This window comes from Macrosteles quadrilineatus, unplaced genomic scaffold (genome assembly GCF_028750875.1).
Source record: "Macrosteles quadrilineatus isolate MER2022 unplaced genomic scaffold, UCM_ALF_1.0 Scaffold_1__1_contigs__length_201487025, whole genome shotgun sequence".
NCBI lineage: Eukaryota > Metazoa > Arthropoda > Insecta > Hemiptera > Cicadellidae > Macrosteles > Macrosteles quadrilineatus.
Genome location: NW_026542594.1, coordinates 101,027,275 through 101,053,072, shown reverse-complemented (window position 1 = coordinate 101,053,072; position 25,798 = coordinate 101,027,275). Strand labels below are relative to the sequence as shown.

The 25,798-nt window shown below is 36.8% G+C and overlaps 1 protein-coding gene across 1 annotated transcript in view; it reads left to right on the top strand.

Annotated features, from left to right (window-relative positions):
• Positions 1 to 25,798, top strand: part of LOC128999291 (ATP-binding cassette sub-family C member Sur-like) — a 53,248-nt gene that overhangs the window by 5,674 nt on the left and 21,776 nt on the right. The window contains exons 2-18 of the mRNA XM_054425702.1: positions 1,470 to 1,652; positions 1,735 to 2,113; positions 6,960 to 7,097; positions 10,191 to 10,421; positions 10,784 to 10,954; positions 11,361 to 11,516; positions 12,243 to 12,407; positions 12,682 to 12,819; positions 13,287 to 13,449; positions 15,636 to 15,814; positions 16,126 to 16,266; positions 17,190 to 17,267; positions 17,613 to 17,727; positions 18,102 to 18,207; positions 20,051 to 20,312; positions 20,625 to 20,762; positions 21,391 to 21,603. Of these exons, the coding sequence (XP_054281677.1) occupies positions 1,492 to 1,652; positions 1,735 to 2,113; positions 6,960 to 7,097; positions 10,191 to 10,421; positions 10,784 to 10,954; positions 11,361 to 11,516; positions 12,243 to 12,407; positions 12,682 to 12,819; positions 13,287 to 13,449; positions 15,636 to 15,814; positions 16,126 to 16,266; positions 17,190 to 17,267; positions 17,613 to 17,727; positions 18,102 to 18,207; positions 20,051 to 20,312; positions 20,625 to 20,762; positions 21,391 to 21,603 (2,934 nt within the window). The 5' untranslated portion in view covers positions 1,470 to 1,491. The remainder of the gene's footprint in view (positions 1 to 1,469; positions 1,653 to 1,734; positions 2,114 to 6,959; positions 7,098 to 10,190; positions 10,422 to 10,783; positions 10,955 to 11,360; positions 11,517 to 12,242; positions 12,408 to 12,681; positions 12,820 to 13,286; positions 13,450 to 15,635; positions 15,815 to 16,125; positions 16,267 to 17,189; positions 17,268 to 17,612; positions 17,728 to 18,101; positions 18,208 to 20,050; positions 20,313 to 20,624; positions 20,763 to 21,390; positions 21,604 to 25,798) is intronic.

Below are 25,798 nucleotides of genomic sequence, written 5' to 3'. Positions count from 1 at the left end.
AATGGCAAACAGCTAGTAACCTATTATAATATCAGTTAGTTGATGTTTTTCGAAATAGACACTTAAAATTTGGAAGCACTAATATAACAATTACTTATCGTTAGTTGATTTGTATGCATTACGTTTCTAATTCACGGTAAAAACACTCTAATGGTCAAGTTATTTTATAAAAAAAAAGGTACTTGTATGTAACTTTAATATAACTGTTTGTTTTTGTTTAACCTTGAAATTTGACAAGTATGAACACGTGATCAGCCTACAAACAACGAAGATCATTGTCAAAGATAGTCCAACATTCCTTTACCACTTCTTTAAAGATCCAACGGTATCAAAATAAACACTACGTATCGAAGTATACTGTATTTGTTTGTTTACTGTGTGCGGCTCGTGCTGGTAGTTCGTGCTCTGTGGCGGCGGCGAGGCACGAACGTCACACACATATAGCGTTACTCTATGACGCCCCGGTTATTGAGGGGAACTCTAATTCGGAAGTTGGTCCTCTCGGCTGTCACTCTGCTATGAGGGGAGGTGAGATGAGCTTTTGATGAGTAAAAAGCCGCAATGCTGTTACTGACTATGCATTCAACATGATTTATGGGAGGAAATATAGGCTACTAGAGGAAGAGGAAAGTAAAACATTTACTTTAGTGGAGTAATGACAGTAAAAAACACGAAATATTTACGTTAGCCTATCAAATAAAGTATTGTATATTACATTGCAATTAACATACATAATCTAAGAAGTACCAAAGCACATAAAAAGAGATAATAATGTAGCAGCTTTTATACCTGTAAACACATAGTCAAAACTACAGTAAAATATAGTCCTATCGCATTATTTATTTAAAATATCGCTCTTAATCTGTGTAAAAGTAAAACACTTTTTAATACTTTTAATACTTGTCAATGAAATGGCGACCTTCTAATGAAGTAGAAACTCATAAAGTATAATAATATATTCAATAAAAACGAGGTTACGTTAGAGCTACTCTAATTTATATAACGAAGAGTAGAGAAAGCTGTCGAGTTTTTTCAGGGAATACTTCAACATTTAAGTGCACCATAGGTGGAGTCTGATAGTATCAATAGATAAACGTCCGAATGACATGAAACCTATTTTAAAGGTGATCAGTTAGAAGGCAACAAGGCGCTGGAACTATGTAGTTAAAAAAACAAAACAAGATATGGTACCCCACTATCTGTCTTGTTTTTTTTTCACTTCATAGTTCCAGCGCCCTATCACCTTCTAACTGGTCGCTTTAAAATAGTGTTCAGATCGTTTGGACGTTATCTATAGATCATCACACCTGTAACCCATCCAAGCCAATGTAAAGTGCAGATTGTAATTTAGGTATGATTCAGTAACAATCGAACTCCCATGGGTTTCTGTAAGAAAGTAGCCTTCTTTTCATAGCCTACATTTTCACTATAATATCCTATCAAAGATTCACTTTACTATGCGTGTTCAGATTGTGGTATGTGAGGCACGAGATGGACGATTTGTGCGGCCTCGGTACCAGCGGCAACCACACGGACAGCCAAGAGCACAGCCGCTGGCGCTGTCACCTGGACCTCCTCAACACCGCCGTGTACTCCTGCTTCGCCTACCTCGCACTGCTCATCCTGCTCTACCTGCGCTGCTCCAGCATCAAGTAAGTATCAATGCCACTCAATTTAGACGCATGGCACGGCTTATTTAGTTTTGTTATCTCTCTAAATGGTCCATATCTTCAGGAATGAATGCCTCAGCAGCCGGAGGTTCGTTGGTCACTCACTACGCGCGCTGTTGTCACTCCTGCTGCTCCTCACTCATGCTGCTGAGGTCTGCGCCGCTGTCCTCGGTGTCCGCGGCCTCCTTGCCGCAACCTCGGCCCTGCTAGCCTGGCCACCAGCTCTGCTGCTCTACTGTAAGGCCGAGGCCCGCTACCAGCCCAGGTACCTCCTCGTCACCTCCGTGTTCTGGCTGGCCTGTGGCCTCGCCCGCGCCGCCTCCCTGTACACCGCCCTCGACTCTGGACTAGGCACCTCTCATGTTGTTCCCTTGACTGCTGGGACTGCCTCTCTACTCTGTCATGCCTTGGCTGTTGTTGATGTAGTCGCTGTCATTTGTGAGGTAAGTACAGATACTTAATTTAATATATAGTTTTTCAAAAGTGTTGAAAGTATTTGTTTTTCGTCTGAGTTCAAGGTTGTGTTTATTTTTGTGTGTCTTTTAGTTATAATAATATAACTAAAAGACACACAAAAATAAAAAAAAAGTTACAATCAAAATTATAAATAGTTAATACAAAATTACACATTCTATAAAGAATGTGCAGTGACTATAACTACTAATATGCACAGTGACTGTGAACACTGTAAATTATTCAAATTAATACAATCTTATTCTCCATTTCATAGATCTGTCACAATTTGTATAGTATCAAATTCAGTAATAGCATTGACTATATAAACTTAAATACTATACTTATAGGGTTTATATAGTCAATGGTAATAAGCTACCGTACTGGTGTTACTGCTGATGGTTGATTCCTGTGTAAGTTGTGGGACTTAATACTACTCCTGCCATCTCTTAGTTAGCTTAATAAAAACTACATTGATGTATGTTTTATGACTTTGCGTGTTAAGGACGAAATGTATGTTTAAATTTATTTTTACAGGCTCCAAGGGGACGCTTTAGGCCCTGTACCCCTTGGAGCCACCACTGACTCGCGAGCTATAGATAATTGGTTATGTTTGTTATTTGTTGTTCTATATAACTTCTGTGTTGTTCTTTAATGAGATTCGAGAATGCTACTAAGAGATGGCTTAATTATTATAATATTTTTGCGGCCTGATTACACTTTGGTTTAGCTCAATAGAATCAAAGCAATCTGGAACTCTTGCTAAATAAATGTGGTCTGGAATGAAATTAATTACTTCCACCCTAGAACTTTGCTTTTGTTTCCAAACTCGGTTTTCAACCCTCAGAGTGGTATAATGCTATAATGTAACCGCATTCATCGACATGAACGGAGTTAACGAAGCTCTGATAACTGTGTTAAGCTCCAATGTGGTCATAGTAAAAGAAATTACGTAAACTATCCATTTTCTGTTAACAAGAATCCACAAAAAATTTATTATACTGTATACTGCTTTTTGAAAAAGACAAATGGGAATCTTCTTGTTGTTTTTACGTAGATGTCAATCCTATGCTAGTCGATAAAAGCAGTGAAAGTAATTTTTAGTTACAATAAGAGATTGTATCGGGAGGAACAAAGGGCGGTGTTTTGTTGCTCTGCCTGGTTGTTTAGTTCCTCTACGAGCGAGTTGTCACCATCACTGGATCTTGAAGAGAGTCCCTTTAGGGCGAAGCCCTATAGAAAGTCACATTCTTCTTTACCATTCTTCCCTCCAATAACACTAGACTAAAAATTTTTACAAGGTTTGAGATTTCCGAACAAACAAAACTATCATAGATAAAACATACTCCCTTGTGTTGGTTAGTCTATGCTACCATTACAAAAAAATGTGTTAACTCCTTAAAACAAGGTGATGAATTAAAATACTGTAATAAAGTATTATCATGTGGTGTGTTGTATAATGTGCTGGAACAATTCAGTTAGAACGCTAGCATGATTGACAATTGACATACAGTAGATGAAAATGGCATGTATACAGTCAATACTCGTTTCATTTGTTGTTATAGGAACAACGTTTTTTAATTTATTTAAGAAACTTGTAACCGACGCCCATATTTATACAACATTTGAGACCGACATGTAGGCTACACTGCGTTGTTTTACGAGCTAAACAATAATTAAGTGTTGAGAAACCTTATCTATGACTAAGAGACAATAAAGTGGCTCCAATGAAGCAAACAGAGGGCTTCGCTGTAAAAGCATTACCAACCACTTCAGCACTGCTGGCATACAATTGATGACTCATCTGGTAAAACATATAGTCATGGTGAAGTGATATCCACATCAACACGAACTAGGTGGATATGTCATTGTAACATTTGGCACAAAGTGTAGTTCAACGCACTTTAGGAAATTAGTAGAGTGGCTTGTGACAGGATGTAGGTGATGTAAACCGGAAGGAGTCACAGTTCAATCGTGTTATCAGTGACATCCAACCTCACTGTTATCATTCCACGTGATATTTATTGGTCACCTGTTTGGAAAACAAAGTGTCAGGAAACAGGGTACGATTTGGGGTATACAAATATACATAGAGCCACGGTATAAGGTTGCACCGTATAGCTCGCAACTATCGAAGGATAGCCTATGTTGATTGTTGAAGACACTTTAAATTACGAATTCAATTACCTATACTTTGACCCTTATGGAACACATTTTATAACTAACCCTTTATATCAATAATTTCTTATGTAAGCCCACTAATTTTTTATTCCCATATACAAGGTAGAGGTGTTTTCTGGAGAAAAGAACAAATTATAACTGTTATTGAGTTTTTTGTAGCTTCCTGATAGAAGTAGCAAAGTGTCTCATCTTCCGTCTGAATGCCAAAGACTTGGGCCTCTAAAGTGGAGATGTGGTTTCCACAGATAAAACCGTTTGATATCGGTGGGATTGACGGTAAATTATGGTCCAATACATTTGGTGTTATTCTTGCGAACGTTATGCTGAACCACACGAAGTGTTTGGAGAATAAAATAAATTGGTCGCTATGGCTAAAGTAAAAAACAAGTTACTTAATACAGCAAACGATTTGAGAAATTATTCATAAAAAAAAGTTGTGATTAATTTAATTCACCTTATAAATATATCATCGAAAATGATTGAAAAAAATTATACTTTAAAATACTTTTGATGATCAAAAAAAGTTCATAAACATTTGTAATTCAAATTTTAAAAATGAAAAAATAAATATATTTTTTCAAGAAACTCCTGAAGTATGAGTGAATTATATATTTTACGGTGTGGGGGAAGATTAAAGCTTTAAAGTTACACCTTATTTATGAAGAGTGATGCAGAAATAAGGAAGTAATGGAGTACCGACATAAAAGCAAATTATAATATAAATCGGTTCATAGATTTTTGATTGGCGTTTTACTGAACAACCAACAAGCATGATTTTGTGGGCAAAATGATTCATATAACAAAAATATACATTATTTCCATCAAAGATTATTATTTGAAAGTCAAATTGCCCATAAATATACTGTCTCTACCACTTTTGCATTAATTTCATCTTTCTTCATCGGTTTGGCCTCAATACATTCGTTACAGTGTTAACTGCGCTAGACATATAAATCAATGTCAAGAAAGAGAAAGTGTCTCTTCTATACTGTCTTGTACACAGTTTCCCGCGAAATTCCGCCAACGTGTCAGGATCAGCTGATGCATTGTTGAGGTGGCCTGCTGGCGATGACGTCATACTGGACCCACTGCTGTTGAATGATTAATTAACCACTCTCAACTTGGCCCACCCTTTTACCATTTGCTATGGTTATTTTCAGTTGATACCACACATATAAGGTGACAAGTACAAAAATATAGGCCAACATGATTCGAAACTAATAAAAAAATCAAGTTAGTTAAATATCAAATATTACAACAATAGTGAAATTATTCGCATTTCCTGTACTTCAAAATACGTACCATGAGTAGAATTGCGATTTAGTTATGGCATTAGCCAAATCAATACTTTTTCGAATAAATACATAATTCAATACCTAACATTTTTTTACTAAACAGGCTACATTCTTGATACAGACATTCGAGACCAGCTATCGTGTTTATTCCTGTCTTAGTACTTTAGAAAACAGAACATAATGTGCAATAGCTTATTTGCTATATGAGAAATTTGTTCAAATATCTACACACAATGTTATCGATAAAAATATATTTAATACAAAATGGTGTCAATTTTTCTCTTTATACGTTACGTATTACTATTCAAAATAATCCGATTTTCAACTTTTCCTGACAAAAAATAATCATAAACAGAGATTAGAATACACGTAGCTAAATAAACTGAACAGCTTTCAGGGTAACGTTTGATGTTTAATCAAGTGACGATTACTTATAAGCAGCCATCAAACGACCAGCTGTTAAAGTTTGTTCAACTCACTCCAGAACATAAACAGCTGCTTCGTGACGTCATTTGACTTGCAATAATTGTAATCTGTCACCTGTCGCTCAAATATACAGGCTACATTGCTACATATCACTGTCGGAGATCAGCTGCATGTATTGTTACAGCCCAATTGTTACAGCTGATTCAATCTGAATTACGATTACAAAGTTCTACGAAAGGTCTGTTTACACCAGTGTTAGCAGTAGGGGTTCTTAAGTTATCTCTCGATCAAATTTCAAACAAATAACCACACTTTTTGCCTATTCAAACTTTAACAAAATTTCAATATCTGTTTGTAATGTCTATTGAGTTGTAGTATATAGACCTACACATTCCCAACATCAAAGTGCCAAATACATAATGTATAATCGGAACATCTTTACGGGGTCTACTCTAATTAGCGAATGAAAAATGTCATAGCTTTATTTGGAACTAAACATAAGACTAATAATAAACTTAAAATCAAGGCCAATAAATATGTTAATTTTAAATAGGACCAGCCAAGGAATTTTTGAAGCGGAACGTATCTAATTGGAATAAATAAAATTCAGCACAGTAGCATAGTTTTGTACAAGATGTTGACGTCAAACGATCGAATAAGTTTACTATGTTTTAAGCTTTTTAAAATTCAACGAACTATTTTTTTAATTATATGCTTTATTGCCTTGATTTCTTTGTTATTATTAGACTACATTATTTTAACCTCACACCTCACAATTTCATCTCTCGAATCAGTAACAAAAACAATTGTGTCCTGATATGTTAATTTTACTGGGCGGAAAGGTTCCCCTTACAGATTACATTAATAGACTGTAGGGATAGTCAATGAACTACAGTATATCGATACGGTATTCTGTTCATAGCTCCTGTTACAGACCCGACCTTTGATGCGACCTTTATATGCCTCGCCAGCTGTTTTGGACTTCGGAGATCGACAATCAAAGCAGTTTCCTCTTATTCTGATGAGTTGTATAAGTCCCACCCCTCAGGGTATAGGGGTTGTTATTAGTGAGGTACATCGGTGTGATGTTAAGTTTATTCAGCGTTTGGCGTAGTTTCAAAATTAAACTAGAATGACTTAGCAATTACAATAAAGTTTGTACACTTGGGTTGAGAATAAGTAATTCTTTACTAAACGTTCGCATTTTATATTGACAGTTTAGAATCTTGTTCGTGGTAGTTAGAATGAAGTCTAGGACTACGCTAATGTACATGTTTGCACCTTACATTGATGTTACATTCTCATGGTTTCATTATGTATTTGATGCATCCTTAATAAAACTTACAATCTTATTCTCTGGGTTGTTTCTTTTAAATTTTTCACTTTTCTATAAAAACTATAAAATAACGTATTCTATTAAAGTTTACTTCAAACCAAGTTACACATTTGAAGTTTTACAAAAAATAAAAATTAAGGCGTTGATAGCCTATTAAAACCCCTATTGCAATTTTTATTTACTCTAAAAGCAGTTACTACGCTAATGAACATGTATTGTGTTATATTCTCTATAGTACGTTAAAACGAACCATTCAAAAGAATAATGTTACATGAGTTGAAAATGCAGCATTTCATCGTCTATTTGGTGCGTCCTTCATAAAACTTACAATCTTATTCTTTGGGTTGTTTCTTTAAGATTTTGCAATGCCAGCAGGGAATGGCCGTATCATTCCATTTCCAAAACTCCAATATTGATATTTTCAAATTGTGAAAATCACAATTAATTGTTTATGGTTACAGTTCATAAAAACTGTTTATTATGACATGTCAAGTTGAACTTGAGACATATTCCTGTAACTCATTGAACGGTATGCAGCATGCTTCTTTTAGGTAATTTGCGTATATGATTACTTAACCAGTCAAAATTTGTGTTAAACGTAATTGGTAATTGCCTAGATCTCCAGAAATAGCCTACTTTGACAGTTTATAGTTTCATTAGTGTCCTGTCTCCGTTAGAGACCCACAACAAGCTCATGATTTTTGTCACACAAATTAGAGTTATGGCTTCAATTTACTAATTCCCAGATCGTAAACACAAGCAGTGGCTAACCCAGATCTGACGCCTACGTCACTACGCCACTCACTACACCACTACACCACTACGCCACTTCGACACTTGGACAACTTCACTTGATTGGTGATCAATGTTTGTCGGGTGAAAGAACTATTTCTCGCTACAATGCCAGCGGTTATGCTATTAGTTATTCTGGGCGCGCGCTAGTGTATTATTTCGATATTACATGACTACGAAAGTCACTGACTAAGTTGTCAACCACTGTGGCTTTTTGCCTATGATATGTAATAACAATTGGATTTTTTACCCTCATTTACAAACTCTGTATGAGGGATGAGTTCAGAACGATTGAGATGGAAGTTTGGTTTCTTATAGATAAAAACTATAAAATTACTGTTTCATGTAACTACAGTAATTCAATTAAAGTTTACTTTGAAGTACAAAGTAAATTTACAAAAATAACAATTCGGGGGTTGGTTGTTTTTTTAACCCCTATTGCAATTTTTGTTTACTCTAAAAGTGGTTAGCTACATATATCCCTCCCTATTTTATAATGAAAAGAAGAAAATGAAAAGAGAAAAGATTTTATATGTATGAAAATGAATGCAAGGAAATGTAATTGGAGAGATGATGCGATGCACCTCACCACAGCTCTGTGTGTTTAGTGTTTGGTGTGTAAGGTAATGTAGTCGCCCCCGCATAGCCCTGGGTGTGGTGGGGTTTATTTCATCTCGTCCTTTATGGTACTAACTAAATCTTAGTCTTCGTGTATGTGTATACGATTTGCTCAGCTCACTTGTGTACTTTCTTTTCATCACTTTCACAGATGTGGGTTTTTACTCACCTTTACATGATCTTTTTAAGTAATTTTTAGCTTATTTTAAATAACAAATAAACATAACTAAACATTGTAGCTTGTATGCTATGTATATTTAAGTATACAATCAGTTCTACACTCTACGGACTTAACTTGCAAAACAAGTCTTATTTTAACAGGTGTGCTTAGCGAAAAATAATCCTGCAGCAAGCAAACCTGCAGACTAAGCAAATTTACATATGCCTGATTGGGTTTTCAATTAAATTTATTTAAATAACAATAGTTTTAACAAGATAGGCCATAAAGTGTTAAATGGGAGTTATAGCAATCATACAAGTGCTTTAATTACATACACAGCAACTTGGGGCTAAAATTAATACATTGAATAACTATAGTTCTGTACTTATATAATGTATCAGTACCTTATATAACATTCTGATATAATATAATGAAACATCATTTGGTTGACATCCCATGAGATACCTGAATCTAAATTTGAATTATTTTGATTGCATTTCCAACAATAAATACATTTCAAAAAGAGGGTAATATTTTAAAATGATTATGTTATTTAAAACATAAAAATATTGCATTTGTATATTTTTTATTTAGTGTGTTCATACACCAGTGGCATTATTTACGTTTGGAAAGGGAACGGTCCAAATATTGTTAAAACAAGGGATGAGGATGGATTTGGAGAGAGAGATGACATCTGCCTGGTGACTTGTCTTTTGGCTTTTCAATTAAAGGATTTGTTCGACTTGTGATGAAAGGTACACTTTCACACTATAATGGTTGCCTTATGTAGTTCAACCTTTGACTATAAAATAGTATTAAACACTATTTTTCCAAAACCTGTCACATATTTTATGTTGGTGTTTTCTTTATTAAAATTAAGCGATTCTGTTTCATATATTACCTATTTTCATTAAATCATATTCTTTTACGTTGGACTTACAATCATGTATAGGGGCAATCAAAGGTTAAAATTTATACTAGAGGTTGACTTTAATGGTTGGATGATAATATATGTTATACAATAAATATAGGTATTTGTACTGAAATGATAACATAAGATTTGTCCTCTTTTCCTCTCCCTGTTCTGAATCCTCTTCATATCAATGGTCAACATTTTTGTCTACTCCTTCTTGGAAGCTTCTTCCCTGCTAATTACTGTAGTGAAATTTGCACACTACATGTTTTGTATTCCTAATATCCAGATCAAAATTAATTCTAGTAATGTAGCCATATAAAAATATGATTGTTTTGTGACAAAGCTGAAGCAGAATGGAGTGAAGAGGGATGATGAGGTGATGGGAGAGGTTGGGGAAATGTACAGCCACCACAGCGCCCAGTGGTTCTCCCAGGTCACCTTCTACTGGCTGGTGCCACTCCTGAGGGCTGGGTACTCCCATCCTCTTGAGCTGGAGGACCTAGGAATCCTTCATCCCAACGAGACAGCTGCTAATCAGTTCAGTCTGTTTAACTCCGTCTACCAAAGGGCTAAGGTAAGTTTCTCCTGTGTTGCCTGCTGAAAAACTACTGTTTGTGTTTGGCATTGTCCTTTGATAGGATTATTTTACATTAGTTTAAGGATAGACAGAAAATTTGTGTAGTATTTGGGTTTAAAAATGTGGAATTATTAGGGCCGCTTTAGTACATAGTCTTGGTGGGCCTGAGCTCAGGGACACCCATATTTTAGGGGGTTTAGAGGGGGAAAGAAAGAAAGAAAATTTTCCCAAAAGGAAATGGGGAAAGGGGGCCTCATTTTACACCCTCCTTCCTTCGCCTATAGCCCATCACATGCAAACCAAGAGCCTGGAAATTAGTATGAAAGATAAACTGTACATTCATTACATACATTTTACAGGCTACAGGGGGCCATCCTGTGAGGTTGTGGGGTTGTTACATGAGGTGCTACTGGACAAACTTTGTCCTGGGAGGACTACTCAAGCTGCTCGGTGACTGTGTTGGCTTCATCCCTCCTCTCGGCATTGCTGTCGTAATCAACTACATCTCTGCAAAAGATAACATCACTCATGTAGGTGTGTTACTGTTGGTACTTCTCTAGAACTTGTGTAAAGATACAGTTTACTTTTGTTTGGGTGGGATGACATATTTTATTGACTTTACTTTCGATGTAAAAAAGTGAATACTGAATACACATTATAATACATGTAGTATAAAATTGCACTTAGTAGAACATGACAGTAGGCCTATATATTGCAAACTTTAATACCTTATAATTGACACTTGAATGAAAGCTGAAGCTTTTGTAAACCTAAAAGAGTGCTTTGTTTCGCAACCAGTTCAATTTTTGATATTTTTTGTAAACAATATTTATAACAATATATATAAATGACCATAATTGATTAATAAGACTATGCATGGTTACTGTCGGACCTAGTGAGGATTTGATGTGTATACTAACATGAGCCCGTGTTCAGCCAGAGCCCCATGATGTGACAGTGGAGGAGTTACTGGGTAATGGCTATGTGATGGCTGCTGTGGTACTGGTCAGTGTAATGGCACAAGGCAGCTTCTCTCAGGCCAGCACTCACATAGTCAATGTAGAAGGCATCCGGCTCAAGACAGCTTTACAGGTATTGCGTTGCCTTGAACAAATAGAATAAATATAGACTGTTAAAGGAAGGTTCCGCGATGTACCGCTAGAGAGTGCTCATTGTTCACTGCTGCCGTCGTCGTCTCCGTCTCACCGTCTTCTACCAGCACTACCACCCTTGCAAACGGAATTCTACCCACGTATCAGACCCACTTTTCAATACGGTTAAAGTACAACATTCTGGAATGCCGTAATTTTAACGGAAAAGCCCGAAAATCCCTGGAAATATTTAAAACACAGATAAATAATGGAACAAACTCCTACTCCCGTATTCCGGGGAACTATCCAGAAGTTGGCAACCCTGGCTCTAACTAATAAATTATCATAACAATGCTCGCTAGCTCTTGATGCTACAGCGATGTGCGCTGAGCAGGCCCGGACTGGGACCATTTGGGGCCCTCAGCTACATGCTGTGAAGGGGCCCTCTACCGGGGGATTATTTTTTATTAGGTTCTTGTAAACGAGTTCTTTTCAGTGAAACTACACAGCACTCCTACGTGGACGTAGACGCCAGAGATATGCTAACCGCAGCACTGCTGTCGGTCTATATTTAATCGTTTTGTCCATGGTGTAAATTCCATTGTTTAAATTCAGTGGGTAATTTTGTCAACAATATTAAACTGTCTAAAAAATGAAGCAAATTGATCTAAACAATGTAGTCCTTGATCAAAAAGTTGACTGGAATTGTGGATATAATTGTCCACAGGCATTAGTCTATGACAAGGCCCTGAAGTTACGCAGCCTATGCAAAGAGGATGACTCAGCCCAGGAGAGCAGGACGGGCAACTTGACAAACCTCATGTCCGAGGACACCTTTAACATCATGTCCTGCTACTGGATAGGCCACTATGTCTGGGCCATCCCTCTCAAGGTATGTAATAGTACATAAAATACAGTTTCATCAATGACTACTCAATTTTTTATATGACCCATATTAGATACAAACAAATAAAAAAAGATTGTTATTGGCATTGTATCTTTTAGTTAGAGGGAATAGAAGAAAACCAAAATAGAATTAACTACTGTATCAGAAAATGTAAAGGGACGGATGTATGGTGTATGTAATGTGTAACGTGTATGTGTATGTAAAGGGACAATGGGTGTATATTAAGCTTCCCAGTGACGTACTTTAAACTTGATTCCAGATTGGTATCCTGATGTACTTGCTTTATTGCAAGTTGGGCATCAGTGCCATTATTGGGGCCACCTGCTGCATCCTCATCTTGACACCTCTCCAATTTCTTGTGGGAAAGAAGATGTCTGTTAACTCTAAAGATATATCAGTAAGCCAATAGCCAATATTATTTCTTTACAGTGGAAATTTATTTAGATCAGTCCATTACTTGTGTTTATCTCTTATTTTAAAGTTTGTCTCATAGACATATTGCTGGAATAGACGTAAAATATTTTGATGAATTTCACAGAGATAAAAATTAAGAAGAGTCTAAAAGGTAATTAATAATTAATTTTGGTTCCTTATCACTAATACTTTGAGGTTATGTTAGAGTTTAGGAAAGATGGTAATAATGCTAAGCAAATTGGCAAAATAATTATGTACTTTTTAGTACCAAAAACATATCCAAAAGAAATGTGATTTCATAGGTAGGCCAAATTATAATTTTGAGGCTCGCCAATTTTGAATTTTGCCAAGCAATTCTCTTATCCATGATAAATAATACAGTCCAAAATAAGTTCAATGCATTTTGAAATAGCAGTCTGTCCTAAACTAGTTATCTGTTTGTTATATCAGGACTGGAGTGACGAGCGTCTGCGGCAGACCAACGAGGTGCTGCAGGGGATCAGACTGATCAAACTGTGCGGCTGGGAGACTGAGTTCACCAACAGGATCCTCACCACACGGCAAAAGGAACTTGAGTTTCTGAACAAGGACTCTCTGTACTGGGCGCTCATGAGTAAGATATATCTGTGATAAGAACAGTGGATAAATAGGTACCTAAATTTGAAGCCAAGGTGCTAATTCCTCCAACACATGTATTAAAAATAGTGTAAACATGAAAGTATTGTAGAACTGTTAGGGATTACAATGTACAGCTTCTGCTGTACTGCTTTTTGAAACAGTCATCAGCAGTGGTGTATATAAATTTTGCAGTTTGGGAACACTCACCATTAAGTACAGATTAAATAATACAAAAACACCCTATAAACAACAAAATTGGTACATTCATAAAATTCCTCCTGTGAGTTTTTGAGAAATAAAGATAGTAGTCTTACCATGAGACCTACGGTACCTAATAGCTTATTAAAAAAAAAGGAAAAGGAAAAGGGGATGGATTAAGTTGTATATCATAAAGGTTATTACACAATAATTTCTAGTTCAAGGTAGTGTGATGTATTTTTCATTGTATATTTAATGCAATTCTATTGAAACCAATTTCAAATTTGATATGTATCTTTCTTATTTATACAAATTGAAAATTCTAAAAAAGATTCATTAACAATTTAAACAGTTGTAATTACATAAAACCTTACATTACAAATTAAAATGAAATACTTAAACCAAAGCCATTATTCTACAATTCGCGTAGTATCTCTACAGTTTCATCATCACAGTAATTATTCTCAGGCAACTCATTAGCAATTTCATCAAAATTGGCAACTTATCCATCTTTACCGATTTTGTCCAATTTGGTATTCAAGCAGAATTCTCCCTCACAAACCTTACAGATTGCAGAACAGGCAACACCAGTCTTGAAGCACGAACAATGTGATGTGGTGCAAAAACACCTATCATACATATACTGACGTTTGCAACTTGTATCTTGAGTTCCTCAAAACCATTATTAATCAACAAACACATCAAGTACGGTTGTCGTAGCATCGTCGGTATAAGCATTTTTGTCCTGAACCATGTGAACGGGGTTTTATGGGGTAAAAATTGGCTACCCTCAAAACACAAAAGTTTCCCAATTTATCTTTAGACCATTTTAAAGAGCTTGAAAAAATAAATAATTTACTATATATTAATGTGTTTTTGTACGGTTGTTGGTTACAGATAATTCAAACATTTTAAATTTAATATTCCCATGTTATTCTTATGGAGAATATTGTAAAATGATTTCACTTGCTTGTTTATGGAAATAATTTGATTAAACTTGTAAAACCTATTTGTTTTATACTAGGCTCTTAATATTTCACTAAAAACCCATTTTATTAGCCTCCATTTTAGCAGCAAATCTAGGTAATCGGTACCGGTAAACATAATGTTATTTAAATAGATTTAATTGAAAATCAATTCAGGCAAATGGAAATTCGCTTAGTCTGCAGGTTTGCTGCGGCGGGGGCATTTAAGATTTTCTCTTCCTCTTTGCGGTCCTTCCCCCTTATTTAGTAAAGAATTTACAGTTATTTTCAATAATCCTCTTTTATGTAGAGCTTTGAGGTAACTAATTTTATTACTTTATGAATAAATGTGATCGTAAAAAAGTAATAATATTTGTTGAACACCCTGTGTATGGAGTGGTTTAATACGCTTAAAACTAGTCCCAATCGTTTTAAAATAACTAAAACCTTCGAAAACCACACCTCACTCGACCTTAAACGTAAAAACAACATTATTTAGGAATTACCCCCCTTCGAACAAAAAGGGTCCAAAAAGGGGCTTAGGACGCCCAAAATTTTGGGGACTCATCGGATCTTCATTTCTAATATTACAGGTGAAATTTCATGAATGTACAAATTTTGTTATTTATAAAACTGTATTTTACGTGTAGTAATTATCAAAAATCTGACAAACATATTATAGAAATAAAATATACAATTCTTGGAAAAACGCAGCGTGGGATCGCCGCTGCCACACGTTCTCGCCCCACTACACCACTGGTCAACAAGTATTGAAACTTGATTTTACTTACTTTATATTACTTTACTTACTTTACTTTTATTTAAACTTGACAGGTAGCAGCTTGATTTTTAAGGTTTATTTGGTAGAAATGCATTGCTATTTCACATTAGAACATGGATATCCCCATGTTAAATGTTTTATTTTGTTTTCATCAAAATAACATCATCGTCAATAGGTTTAAAGCCTCAATTTATGACTATGAGTAATCCAAGCAATCTCTCCTATTTGTTTCTCCAGCGTTCCTGACTCACACGTCCTCTGCCCTCATCACTCTTGTCACCTTGGCAGCGTTCTATTGGCTGGAAGGCTCACATCTCTCTGCCGCTGATGTCTTTACTGGCCTTGCACTCTTCAACCAACTGACTGTGCCTCTTTTTATTTTCCCTATAACAGTTCCTATTATAATACAAGCATTGGTGAGTATATATTTTGTTAAATTTTATTTACCTTTTGTGTCTACAAGATTTACATTCACAACATTCAATTTAATTTTATCTAATTTACTGTACTGTTGCACATATACTTTGGAAATCCAAAGGCTTTGAAATTGTTTTCAAACTGAAAACCTCATAGAAATAAAAAGTATTATCTATTTCCTACAAACACAACAACCTTAACTGAGGTTCAAAATTGTTGAGCTAAAACGTATTCTTAAAATGAATACTCATTATACAATTAAGTCTAACAAGTTACGTAATTGCTAAGCTCACAACACAGTGTTTGTCAGGTCAGTACAAGAAGACTAGAGGAGTTTCTTGATCTTCCCGAGAGTCGGCCTTTCACTCCTGTAGATGAACATCAAGTAAAGCAAGTTGATGTAAGACCAGTCATGACACGTCAGCCAGAACCTGATGTGGTTGAAACAAGTGTAAGCATTATGAAGATCTTAAATCCATCAATAAAATACCCAACCAATGAATTATTGATTGATTTACTAAATTAATATTGCTTGAATGGGATATTGAAAGGAAGGAGATTTTTCATCCTAACTATGTATTTGAATCCTGTTTTGTTTGTTTGTTTTTGACTGAGGGTGTGTTGGCTATTGAAGTTGGCTGAATATTTTTTCTTACTAAGAGGGTTTTTTAAACTGATCACTTCATTAATGGGCTAGAATACCAAAAGACATGCATTATAGTGTGCATGTAGATAGATAGATAGATAGATAGATAGATAGATAGATAGGTAGATTTATTTGATCATTAAACATTATACATAAAATGCAATAAATCATGTCAATAAATAGTAAACAAGGTAATCAGAGAGATATACATACACAATCAAGCTATTTGATTAAGGTTTACATGCACAAAAAATAGGTACCTATAAGAAAAATTATAAATAATACAGACAGGCTTACTAGATAATATATGCACTAGTAATTAAGTGTAAAAAAGTTAAATCACAGTGGGCGACATACTTGAATAAATAATACACTAGGCAAGCAGCTAGCAATGAAAGTTTTGATGGCATATAGGTAGCTCCATTTGGCCTTAGTAGTTTACAAGTAAGTTAGTAAAATAGTAATTGTTTAGTTGAACATCAAACCCACTCCAGAAATAACTGAACATATATCAAACACACTGTATTAAAACATGTATTCCTCTGCTGATTTATAAGGAAGTACCGCTTAGGCCTGATGTATGCCATGCTAAAACAATTAAAACATTTTTTTTTTCATAATTTACGGTCCACATAAAAATTGTATTATGATTTTTTATATAATAGACCATTATTTGAATAAACAGATCAATATTCTGAATTGAGTATAAAACATGTTAATATTTGTAGAGAGCCAGTAGAGCAGATAGTGTGTTCGGTTTGGGCAACATCACGGAGCTGGATGAACCTGACGAAGATTGTGATGAGGTAACTGTATTCTATTTTTTGTACAATATCAACTTTTAATTTGGTAAGAATTACAGAAGAATTACAATCTAAGATAAATAATTCTTAAAAGGGTATTTTTAAACAATTCCGTACACTAAACTTTTTTTATTCTTTGAAAAAAGTAGGAGTACAACCATCAATTACATCATAATTAAAATGCATATTGCCTTGTAAGATTGTACTATGAATAAAAATTGCCCAGCAGTAAAATCGTTGTAACAAAACACTACCTTCTTGAGGCAAACTTAAAATTTCAACCAGTAGGTACTGTCATAAAGCATCATAAATGTGCTTTAGGTCATGTAACATTGGCGTTTGTCACAGATTGAACCAGATTTTGACAGATTCATGCCCGTAGTAGCCATTGAAGCTGCCACATTCAGCTGGGCAGCGCAAGAAGAGGCAACTCTGGTCATCCCCTCCCTTCACTTCCCTCGAGGTAAAGTGACTGTGTTGTTAGTTTGAAAACTGTTTTTAAAGGTGGAACAAATTTAAAATAAGTACTAAACTAAGTCACAATTTCAACTAAATGACCCAACCTTCATGTTTTGAGGTATATGCCTGAAAAAATTTTACATTAAGACTAACTATTGAATGCCATGGAGTATAAGTTAAACTACCGGTGTTGAATACACGTTTTCTAGTGTAAAAAGCAAATGCAAAGGATCGTTATTTGGGACAAAATATGACAAAGCTCCTATTAAATTTCAATGAAAAAATTTGCAATTGAGTGGATCTTTTGCTAAATAGAGCAAAATGTAGATCTCTAAATGAAATAATTTGATGCAAGAATAACACTCTTTGTTGTTTCAGGTAAACTGACTATGATAGTTGGTAGCACTGGCAGTGGTAAGAGTTCTTTGCTCTGCGCCATGTTAGGAGAAATACCTTGCATTAAGGGAGCTGTTAGATGGACTAAGTAAGTACTTTGGGCTCTCTACTGTGTCTCAAATAAAAGTCTACTTAAATAGCATTACTTGCTTTTGCATTATCAACCCAGGGCCGCGTTAAGGGTCAGTGGAGCCCTGGGCAAACACAAAAGCAGCGCCCCCTTTTTTCCTAGTGTGGGCAGGCAGTGGTTGGGGGACACCCGGTGAGCGCCCCCAAACCTCTGGCGCCCCTGGTCATATGCCCAGTCTGCCCGTTTATAAAAGTGGGCCTGTAGCAACCTCGATAGCATCAGTAGTGTAGCCAGGACTGTGTAAGACCTAGCTGTGTTGCAGACCAAGGGAAGGTGGTTAAGGCAACCCACGGAATCGTTGGGACAGAAATAGTGGTATCAGCGAACCAACACATACTTTCTCTCATTAGCTTATTAACAACCCTTATAATGGGGAAGCAATATTAGTTATATGATACTGTATAATAGGGTCTATGGATAAAATCACACAAGTTACCACAACTGCTGATCCCATAATTTGTACAACATTGGAGATTGTACCATGTTGTTTTAAATTTAAAAGACCATAGCATACTTAAATTTTAACAAAATTGTTCAAATTGTGTTGGTGACAATCCAGTTTTTCTATTTTTATGGATTTTTATTGATAAATCATCATTAGAAATAGAATTTCTAAAAATAAAAAATAAAACTGGAGTATCCATGGATTAGTACCCACATACAAAGTTTTATCTAAATCGGACCATAGGTGTGTCTGTAGCTCAGTACACATCCACACACACACAGACATAACTTCAAAAACCATTTTTTTAATTCAGGAATAATCATTATTTACATCTTTCACTGTCACTGAGACATCATGATTGGCTCACCCAATCACAACACAATACGGTACTTAACATTTTTGCTATCATGGCATAATCCTCTCGATAACAGGGGGGGGGGGGGGGGTGTTGTAACCCCAAAACCTCCTTCCTTGGCTACACCACAGGGTAGCATCGATGATAAGCAAATTTGGAACACTTGTCTCATGTTAAGTATTATACAGGGTGACAAAAAAGTCTGGAAACGGCTTAATATCTTTTTAACTAAATCCGTTACGAAATTCAAACTTTGCACATCAACCCACATGCACAAAAACTACTTTTTTCAAGCATTTTCATTTTTTTACCTCCACCAGGGGACAACCCATGAGGAGTAGGTACATAATCTTTAAAGTAAGCATAGGTTGATATGCACATCATTTTAAAGGTCTAGTCAAGTGGAGTTCATTGCCGGAAACCGCGTCAAAAAAGGTTCATTCGTTACAAAATGGCGGCATTTCAAAGTTCTTGCGGAATATACCTGCACATGCCTTGGTAATGGTAAAATGTCATAGTCAAAATTAGCCGGGAAATCTGAAACCCGGTTAAAATTGTTTTGAAGATTGAATAAACTTAGACAATGGGCTAGTTGACTTTAAAATACAGTTTCAGCTCTCAAGATAATGTTTAATACGAGTATTTACCAATATTAAGGCCTGTAAAGGTATATTCCACAAGAACTTTGAAATGCCGCCATTTTGTAACGAATGAACCTTTTGAGACGCAGTTTCCGGCAATGGACTCCACTTGACTAGACCTTTAAAATTATGTGCATATCAACCTATGCTTACGTTAAAGATTATGTACCTACTCCTCATGGGTCGTCCCCTGGTGGAAGTAAAAACATGAAAATGCTTGGAAAAAGTAGTTTTTATACATGTAAGTTGATGTGAAAAGTTTGACTTTTCTAACGGATTTAGTTAAAAAGATGTTAAGCCGTTTCCAGACTTTTTTGTCACCCTGTATAGTTTACTGTATAATGTTTTTACATTTTCCAGAGGCTGCAGTATAGCGTATGTTTCTCAGAAGCCCTGGCTGCTCAACTGTAGCTTGCGAGACAACATTTTGTTTGGCCGGCCTTACCGCAGCAGACGATACAACAGAGTCATTGCAGCCACAGCTCTGCAGCCAGACATAGACATTCTACCTGGGAAGGACATGACAGACATCGGGGAACGAGGCATCAACCTCTCCGGAGGGCAAAGGCAACGAGTGGTCATAGCTAGAGCTCTCTACTCCCGAGCCAATGTTGTCATCATGGTAATTGAACACTATATAATAAATGAAATCACATTCAACTTTTGTTTCTGCTGTTTATACCTTATTGGGAATTTTTTTTAATATAAACACTATAAAATGTATAAAGCCTTTAGCTTTAAAATTAAAATTTTTGAACTTGGCATCCAAACAGCCTATTTACTGTAATTGAAAATTTTGTGAGTCACCACACATTGGTTTTGGCAAAATAAATGGAGGGCAATTAGATTATCAGAAACATTTTTGAAAGTCCTGCAATAGACATAGTTATGCCATGTAGTTAGCGATGTTGAATAAAAGATTATGAATGTACAGGACGATCCTCTGTCTGCCTTGGACCAACAAGTAGCCCAGCAAGTGTTTGAGGAAGGCATCAGACGACTGGTAATCAAAGAGAAGAGGAGTGTAGTGATGGTGACCCACTGTGTTCAGCTCATCTCCCTTGCTCATCAGGTACTGTACAGCTTCCTGCTTCACACACAAGTACCCTAACCCAGTGTTTCCCAACCAAGGGGTTGAGGCCACTGTGATGTTACGTGGTGCCTATCTAATACCTAACGAGTAACGAGTGTCAGGATAGTTTGAGCTGTTTTATTATCAGTTTGTGGTTCATCAGCATCTGTGTTATTCAATAACGCTAAACATTTCACGTTCAGGAAAGATTTAATCAGATCAGGCTTTTAATTATATCAGCAAAATAATAAATAGAAAACAAATTTTGTCTAAGATCACACATGACTAAGTGGCAAGCAAGATCTTTTTATCTTGTAAAGTGTTACGTAAGGAAAAAGTAACTTTGGAAACACTGCTTAACACACTAAAAAACTTTCATGAATCAAGCATTTGGGTTTTCTTTTAATACAATAACAATAAAATAACTGTTGGTTGTGGCCAAAATAATTTCTTTTAAATTATTCTGTGAATAATACAAGATGACTCTTCATCAAACAATTTCTGAAACCTTAACGGTTTTATTTCCTCCTATCGTCTAGAATGAAACGTATGCTATTTTTAGTACAAATGTAGGGCCTAATTGGTATAGAGTCCTATCAACACTGACAATACGGCTGTGTTTTACAAGGTGGTGGTGATAGACAAAGGTCGGGTGAAGGCGTGTGGGTCGCCAGCAGAGCTAGAGAGGGCAGGAGTGACTGTCCTCGGCCGCTCACTGGGGGAGACTCACAAGGGCCGTACAGCTCGTGAGAGGTGGCAGCTCATCAAACTGGTGTCTCGCATTGGCTTACAGCTCAAACAACGCAACCTGGCTGACGGAACATGGCACGCTGATCATATTGTAAGGTTTCAGAAAAAAAATATTATTGTAATACAAGTAGCCAATAGGCTCAAGCTGTGTTTTTTGGCTGTTCTAAAAGATTACAACCGATGTTCCTCGTAACATCTTTCATCTTGTTAATACTCCGATTTCCTACATATTTTCTTACCTGTATTGTTGATATGATATTCAGAAAGGGTTGTATGTATTGTAAAGTTCATTACTAAAAAACATGAACTATTGGATTATTTTTCAAGAAATGGCCCAGATACTTTGTACGTGTTATATTGTAGAACTTCTTGAAAACTTCCAGGTCACACACTATTGTTTGTTGCAAATAGGGTCTCACAGATATTTTAGCTCATCTGTTTTTGTAAAACTTAAAGTATATTTGAAATCTCTATGTAATGTTGTTCGATATGAGAGTTAATAGAGAGTAGAAAAAAACAGTGTCACATACCTTTCAATAAGAAAATCCAACACTGGAAAGTAGCAGGGGGAATGGGGATTGGGTGAGCTCACCACTGAGGGACACACAAGAAGATCTGGAAGTTCAGATGCACTACACACTTCGAAATGGGGAATTTAGTACTATTATTCACTGATTAAGAGATAGGTTTTAAAGTGGGGACACTTCCACCACGAGGTGGTCAAAAGACCGAGAGATTGCCAGAAAACGGCGCGGCGCGGCACATACGTCCGATCGAGGAAGGTTTTAGACGCTAACTGAATAAAATCATGGTGGGGAAATTTGAATTTTCCATGAGAGGGAAAGAGACAGAGATAGATCACGCCATATGACGTAGGCATCGTATGATTTTAAGGAGAATGTGGGGGAGGGGAATTGCCGTGGTGTGTGTGTGTGTGTGTGAGTAGAGTAGAGTACATTTTACAGACTTAAAATAAGTAACTAATATACAAATAAATATAGGCCTTCGGTATGTACCCTGGTTAGTGCGCACGTCTACTACACGAACTATACCACCGTCTCCGGGATGTGTTGCGGTGATGCATCCCAGGGGCGACTGGAGGGGGGTGATGACTCCTGAAGTAGGATGAGGTCTCCAACATGAAGCTGTGGAGAAGGAGTAGTCCATGTCAAAGTCACAGAAAAAACCACCAGGGTCGTAAATCCTTGTGGTGTTGCTGAGTAGTTGACGCTTAGTACAAGCGCCAAAGGGTAGGTCCAAGTGATAGGAGAAGGAATCCGTAGTAGGTGACCAGTTTAGTCCCAAGATGGAGTAATGAGGTTGCTCTGGATCTTGCAGAAAGACAGGTGTCTCACGATGATCTTCTGGAACTGCTTCCAGTAGGCGAGGGGAATTTGACGACCACTTCCGGAGTTCGAATCCACCTTTCTTCAGAAGGGCGATGAGTTGACCCTGGAGTTGGAGGGCTGATTCTTCGTCAACAGAGCCTGTGATTATGTCATCAACATAGGAATGAGAGATGATGATTCTGGCTGCGTCAGGGAAAGCTTCTCCTTCATCCTTCACCAGTTGTCCCAAGGTCTTTATGGCAAGATAGGGGGAACTATTTAAGCCGTAGGTCACTGTTGTCAACTTGTAGATGTCAAACTCGTGAGAGGGGTCTTCACGCCATAGGATCAGCTGAAAATTCTGGTCTTCTGGGCGGACTCGAATTTGTCGGTACATTTGCCGTATGTCACAGGTAAAAACAACATTATGGACTCTAAAATTAAGTAAAATGTCACAAATGTCTGTTTGGAGTTTTCGTCCAGTGAGAAGGACGTCATTTAGAGAGATACCTGTGCTAGTCTGCGCACTAGCATCAAAAACTGTGCCTAGCTTTGTGGTACTGCTAGTTTCCTTTAGTACCCCATGGTGAGGGAGGAAATAATGAGGTTGAGATAAGTCAATGGTGGAAACCTTTTCCATGTGACCTGCTAAGAGGTAATCACTCATAAACTCATGGTAAAGTTCCGAGAAATTAGGCTGAGATCGGAATTTGTGTTCCAATGCGCGAAATCTGCGCTCCGCAGCAAGCTTAGAAGCTCCGAGAGGGGGGTGAGCCTGTTTGAACGGAAGACTGACTATGTAACGTCCGTCTGAATCTCTAGCGTGAGTGGCGTCAAAATGTTTGTCGCAAAGTTCTTCTTCCGCTGTCCGTTTATTGCATGGAGGTAGTTCTTCCTGCAACCAGAACCTTTGCAACGAGTTATGTAACTCTGTGTCATTGACAGAGAGCATAGATACAGAATAATGTGTTGAAAGAGGAGTGATTGACGTACATGGTGCTTGTCCCATTATGATGAATCCAAAATGGCTGCCTACAGCATGGGGGAGGTTGGGACCAAGCGAGTGGCTTTCGTTAGTGAGTAACTGTGGGAATAAAAATCCACCTAACAGAACATCTACACCGGTACTAGGTAAGTGGAACGTAGGGTCAGCTAGTGTGTAGGCTTTGGCTTACATCTAAAATGAGGAAGGGGTGCTGAGTTACCATGGTGAGGCCTGAGAGAGTGGTTAAGGTCAAGTGTGTCAGTCCTCGGGTAGAGGTAGCCGTTTGAGCAATACCTGTTATTTGAACAGAGGAATGTGTGCGCTTGACACCCAGCAATTGAGCAGCACGCTCAGAAATAAAATTACACATACTTCCCGAGTCTAAGAGAGCCCGGAAGACGTGAGTAGTACCTTGAGGGGAGGTCAATTATTGTACTAACAAAGTACCTAGGAGCACAGTGGATTCGCAACTGTACTGAGATTGAGAAGTCATGGCTGTAGCTACTTTAGCGGGAGAGAAATTGTCTTTAGGTACCTTATGAGGTTTAACGTCAGCTGAGGGTTGTTGAAAGTGTGAGTGCAACAGGCTATGGTGTCTCTTATGACAAATGTAGCAAGTAGCCTGAGATTTGCATAACTTGCTATCATGGTAGCCGAGACAAGAGATGCATCTGTTCTCCTTTTTTACGATTTGATATCGTAGTTGAGGGGTTTTACCCTTAAAGGAAGGGCAAACATAAATTTTGTGGTCTGGTTTACCACAGTCAAAACAAGAGGTAGACGATTGCGTCTTGTGAGTGGTAAGCATAGCCACATTCTTGCTGGGACGGTCAGAGGAGAATTTGACTGACTTTGTGCCTTTGAATTTAGAGGGTTGACCACAATTAGTCTTTATAGAAGAGTGAGTTAGGTGCAAACCAGCGTCTTCCACTTGATCACATTCGATATTGAGGAATTTTATAATTTCCGTCACTTCCGGCAGAGTGTGTGCTTCATGGTCTTGAGTAGACCTATAAGCTTCGAGTTTTTTTGCGAAGGTCCGAGTCTATTTTATGCAATATCAACCGGTACTGAAATTTGGCTACATTAGACACACTCACATTTTTGTGTACACTAGAGTCAAAGAGGTTAATAAAACTAACCCATTGTAATGGATTGCCATCAAAGTGTTTTAGTTCAAGCTTCGGGAGCCTAATATTTACTGACGCATGAGTAAAAATTGAACCTGGCTCGCTATGTGCAGAAGGGGTGCGTGGTTCGTCAATTGGATTCAAGGATTCAATAATGCTTTGAATTTTGATATAAACATCGTTGATATCATCTTGATCAGTAGACAGTTGTGAGGTTGGAGCTTCTTCAGGGGCCAAACCTTCAAGAACTCTTTGAAGGTTACCTTCAAAGTCAGCACGTTTTTTAGTTATTTCTTTTGCATAACTACTTAAGGTTCTTAAGTTGACCTGGCTGAGAGGAGGGGGTAGATTAGCTACAGCTTCTACTGCAGTGAGAATTTTCTCAAACCTTGCTTTGATTAAAGCAGTGGAGCGTTCATAAGTGGAAAACTTGATTGGTCCAGGCATTGTTTAGGTTATGAATTACCTTACAATAAGTTCAATAAAATCTACAATGATGAAACCATAAAAGAAAAAAAGTTATAATAAGCATTAAACATGAATAAATGCTAAGCAATGTTGTTAACAAAGAAACGTTAGTATCAACAATACATAACAATAGTGGATAAATGTATTACTCTAATGGTTTGTTTTGTATTCAAACGTATTTATACAAAGTGGTTAGCCTATAAAAATGTTTTACGTTAGCCTCTTTATGTACAATCAGTGACAAATAGAAAACATAAATGAAAAATTAAAAACTATTCAATATTGTTAAGGGGACACTATTTGTGTTCAAGAGCTGTCAAACGAATATTTAGATGAGCGAAAATAAAATATCAGAGGATTTATAGAACTGTACGG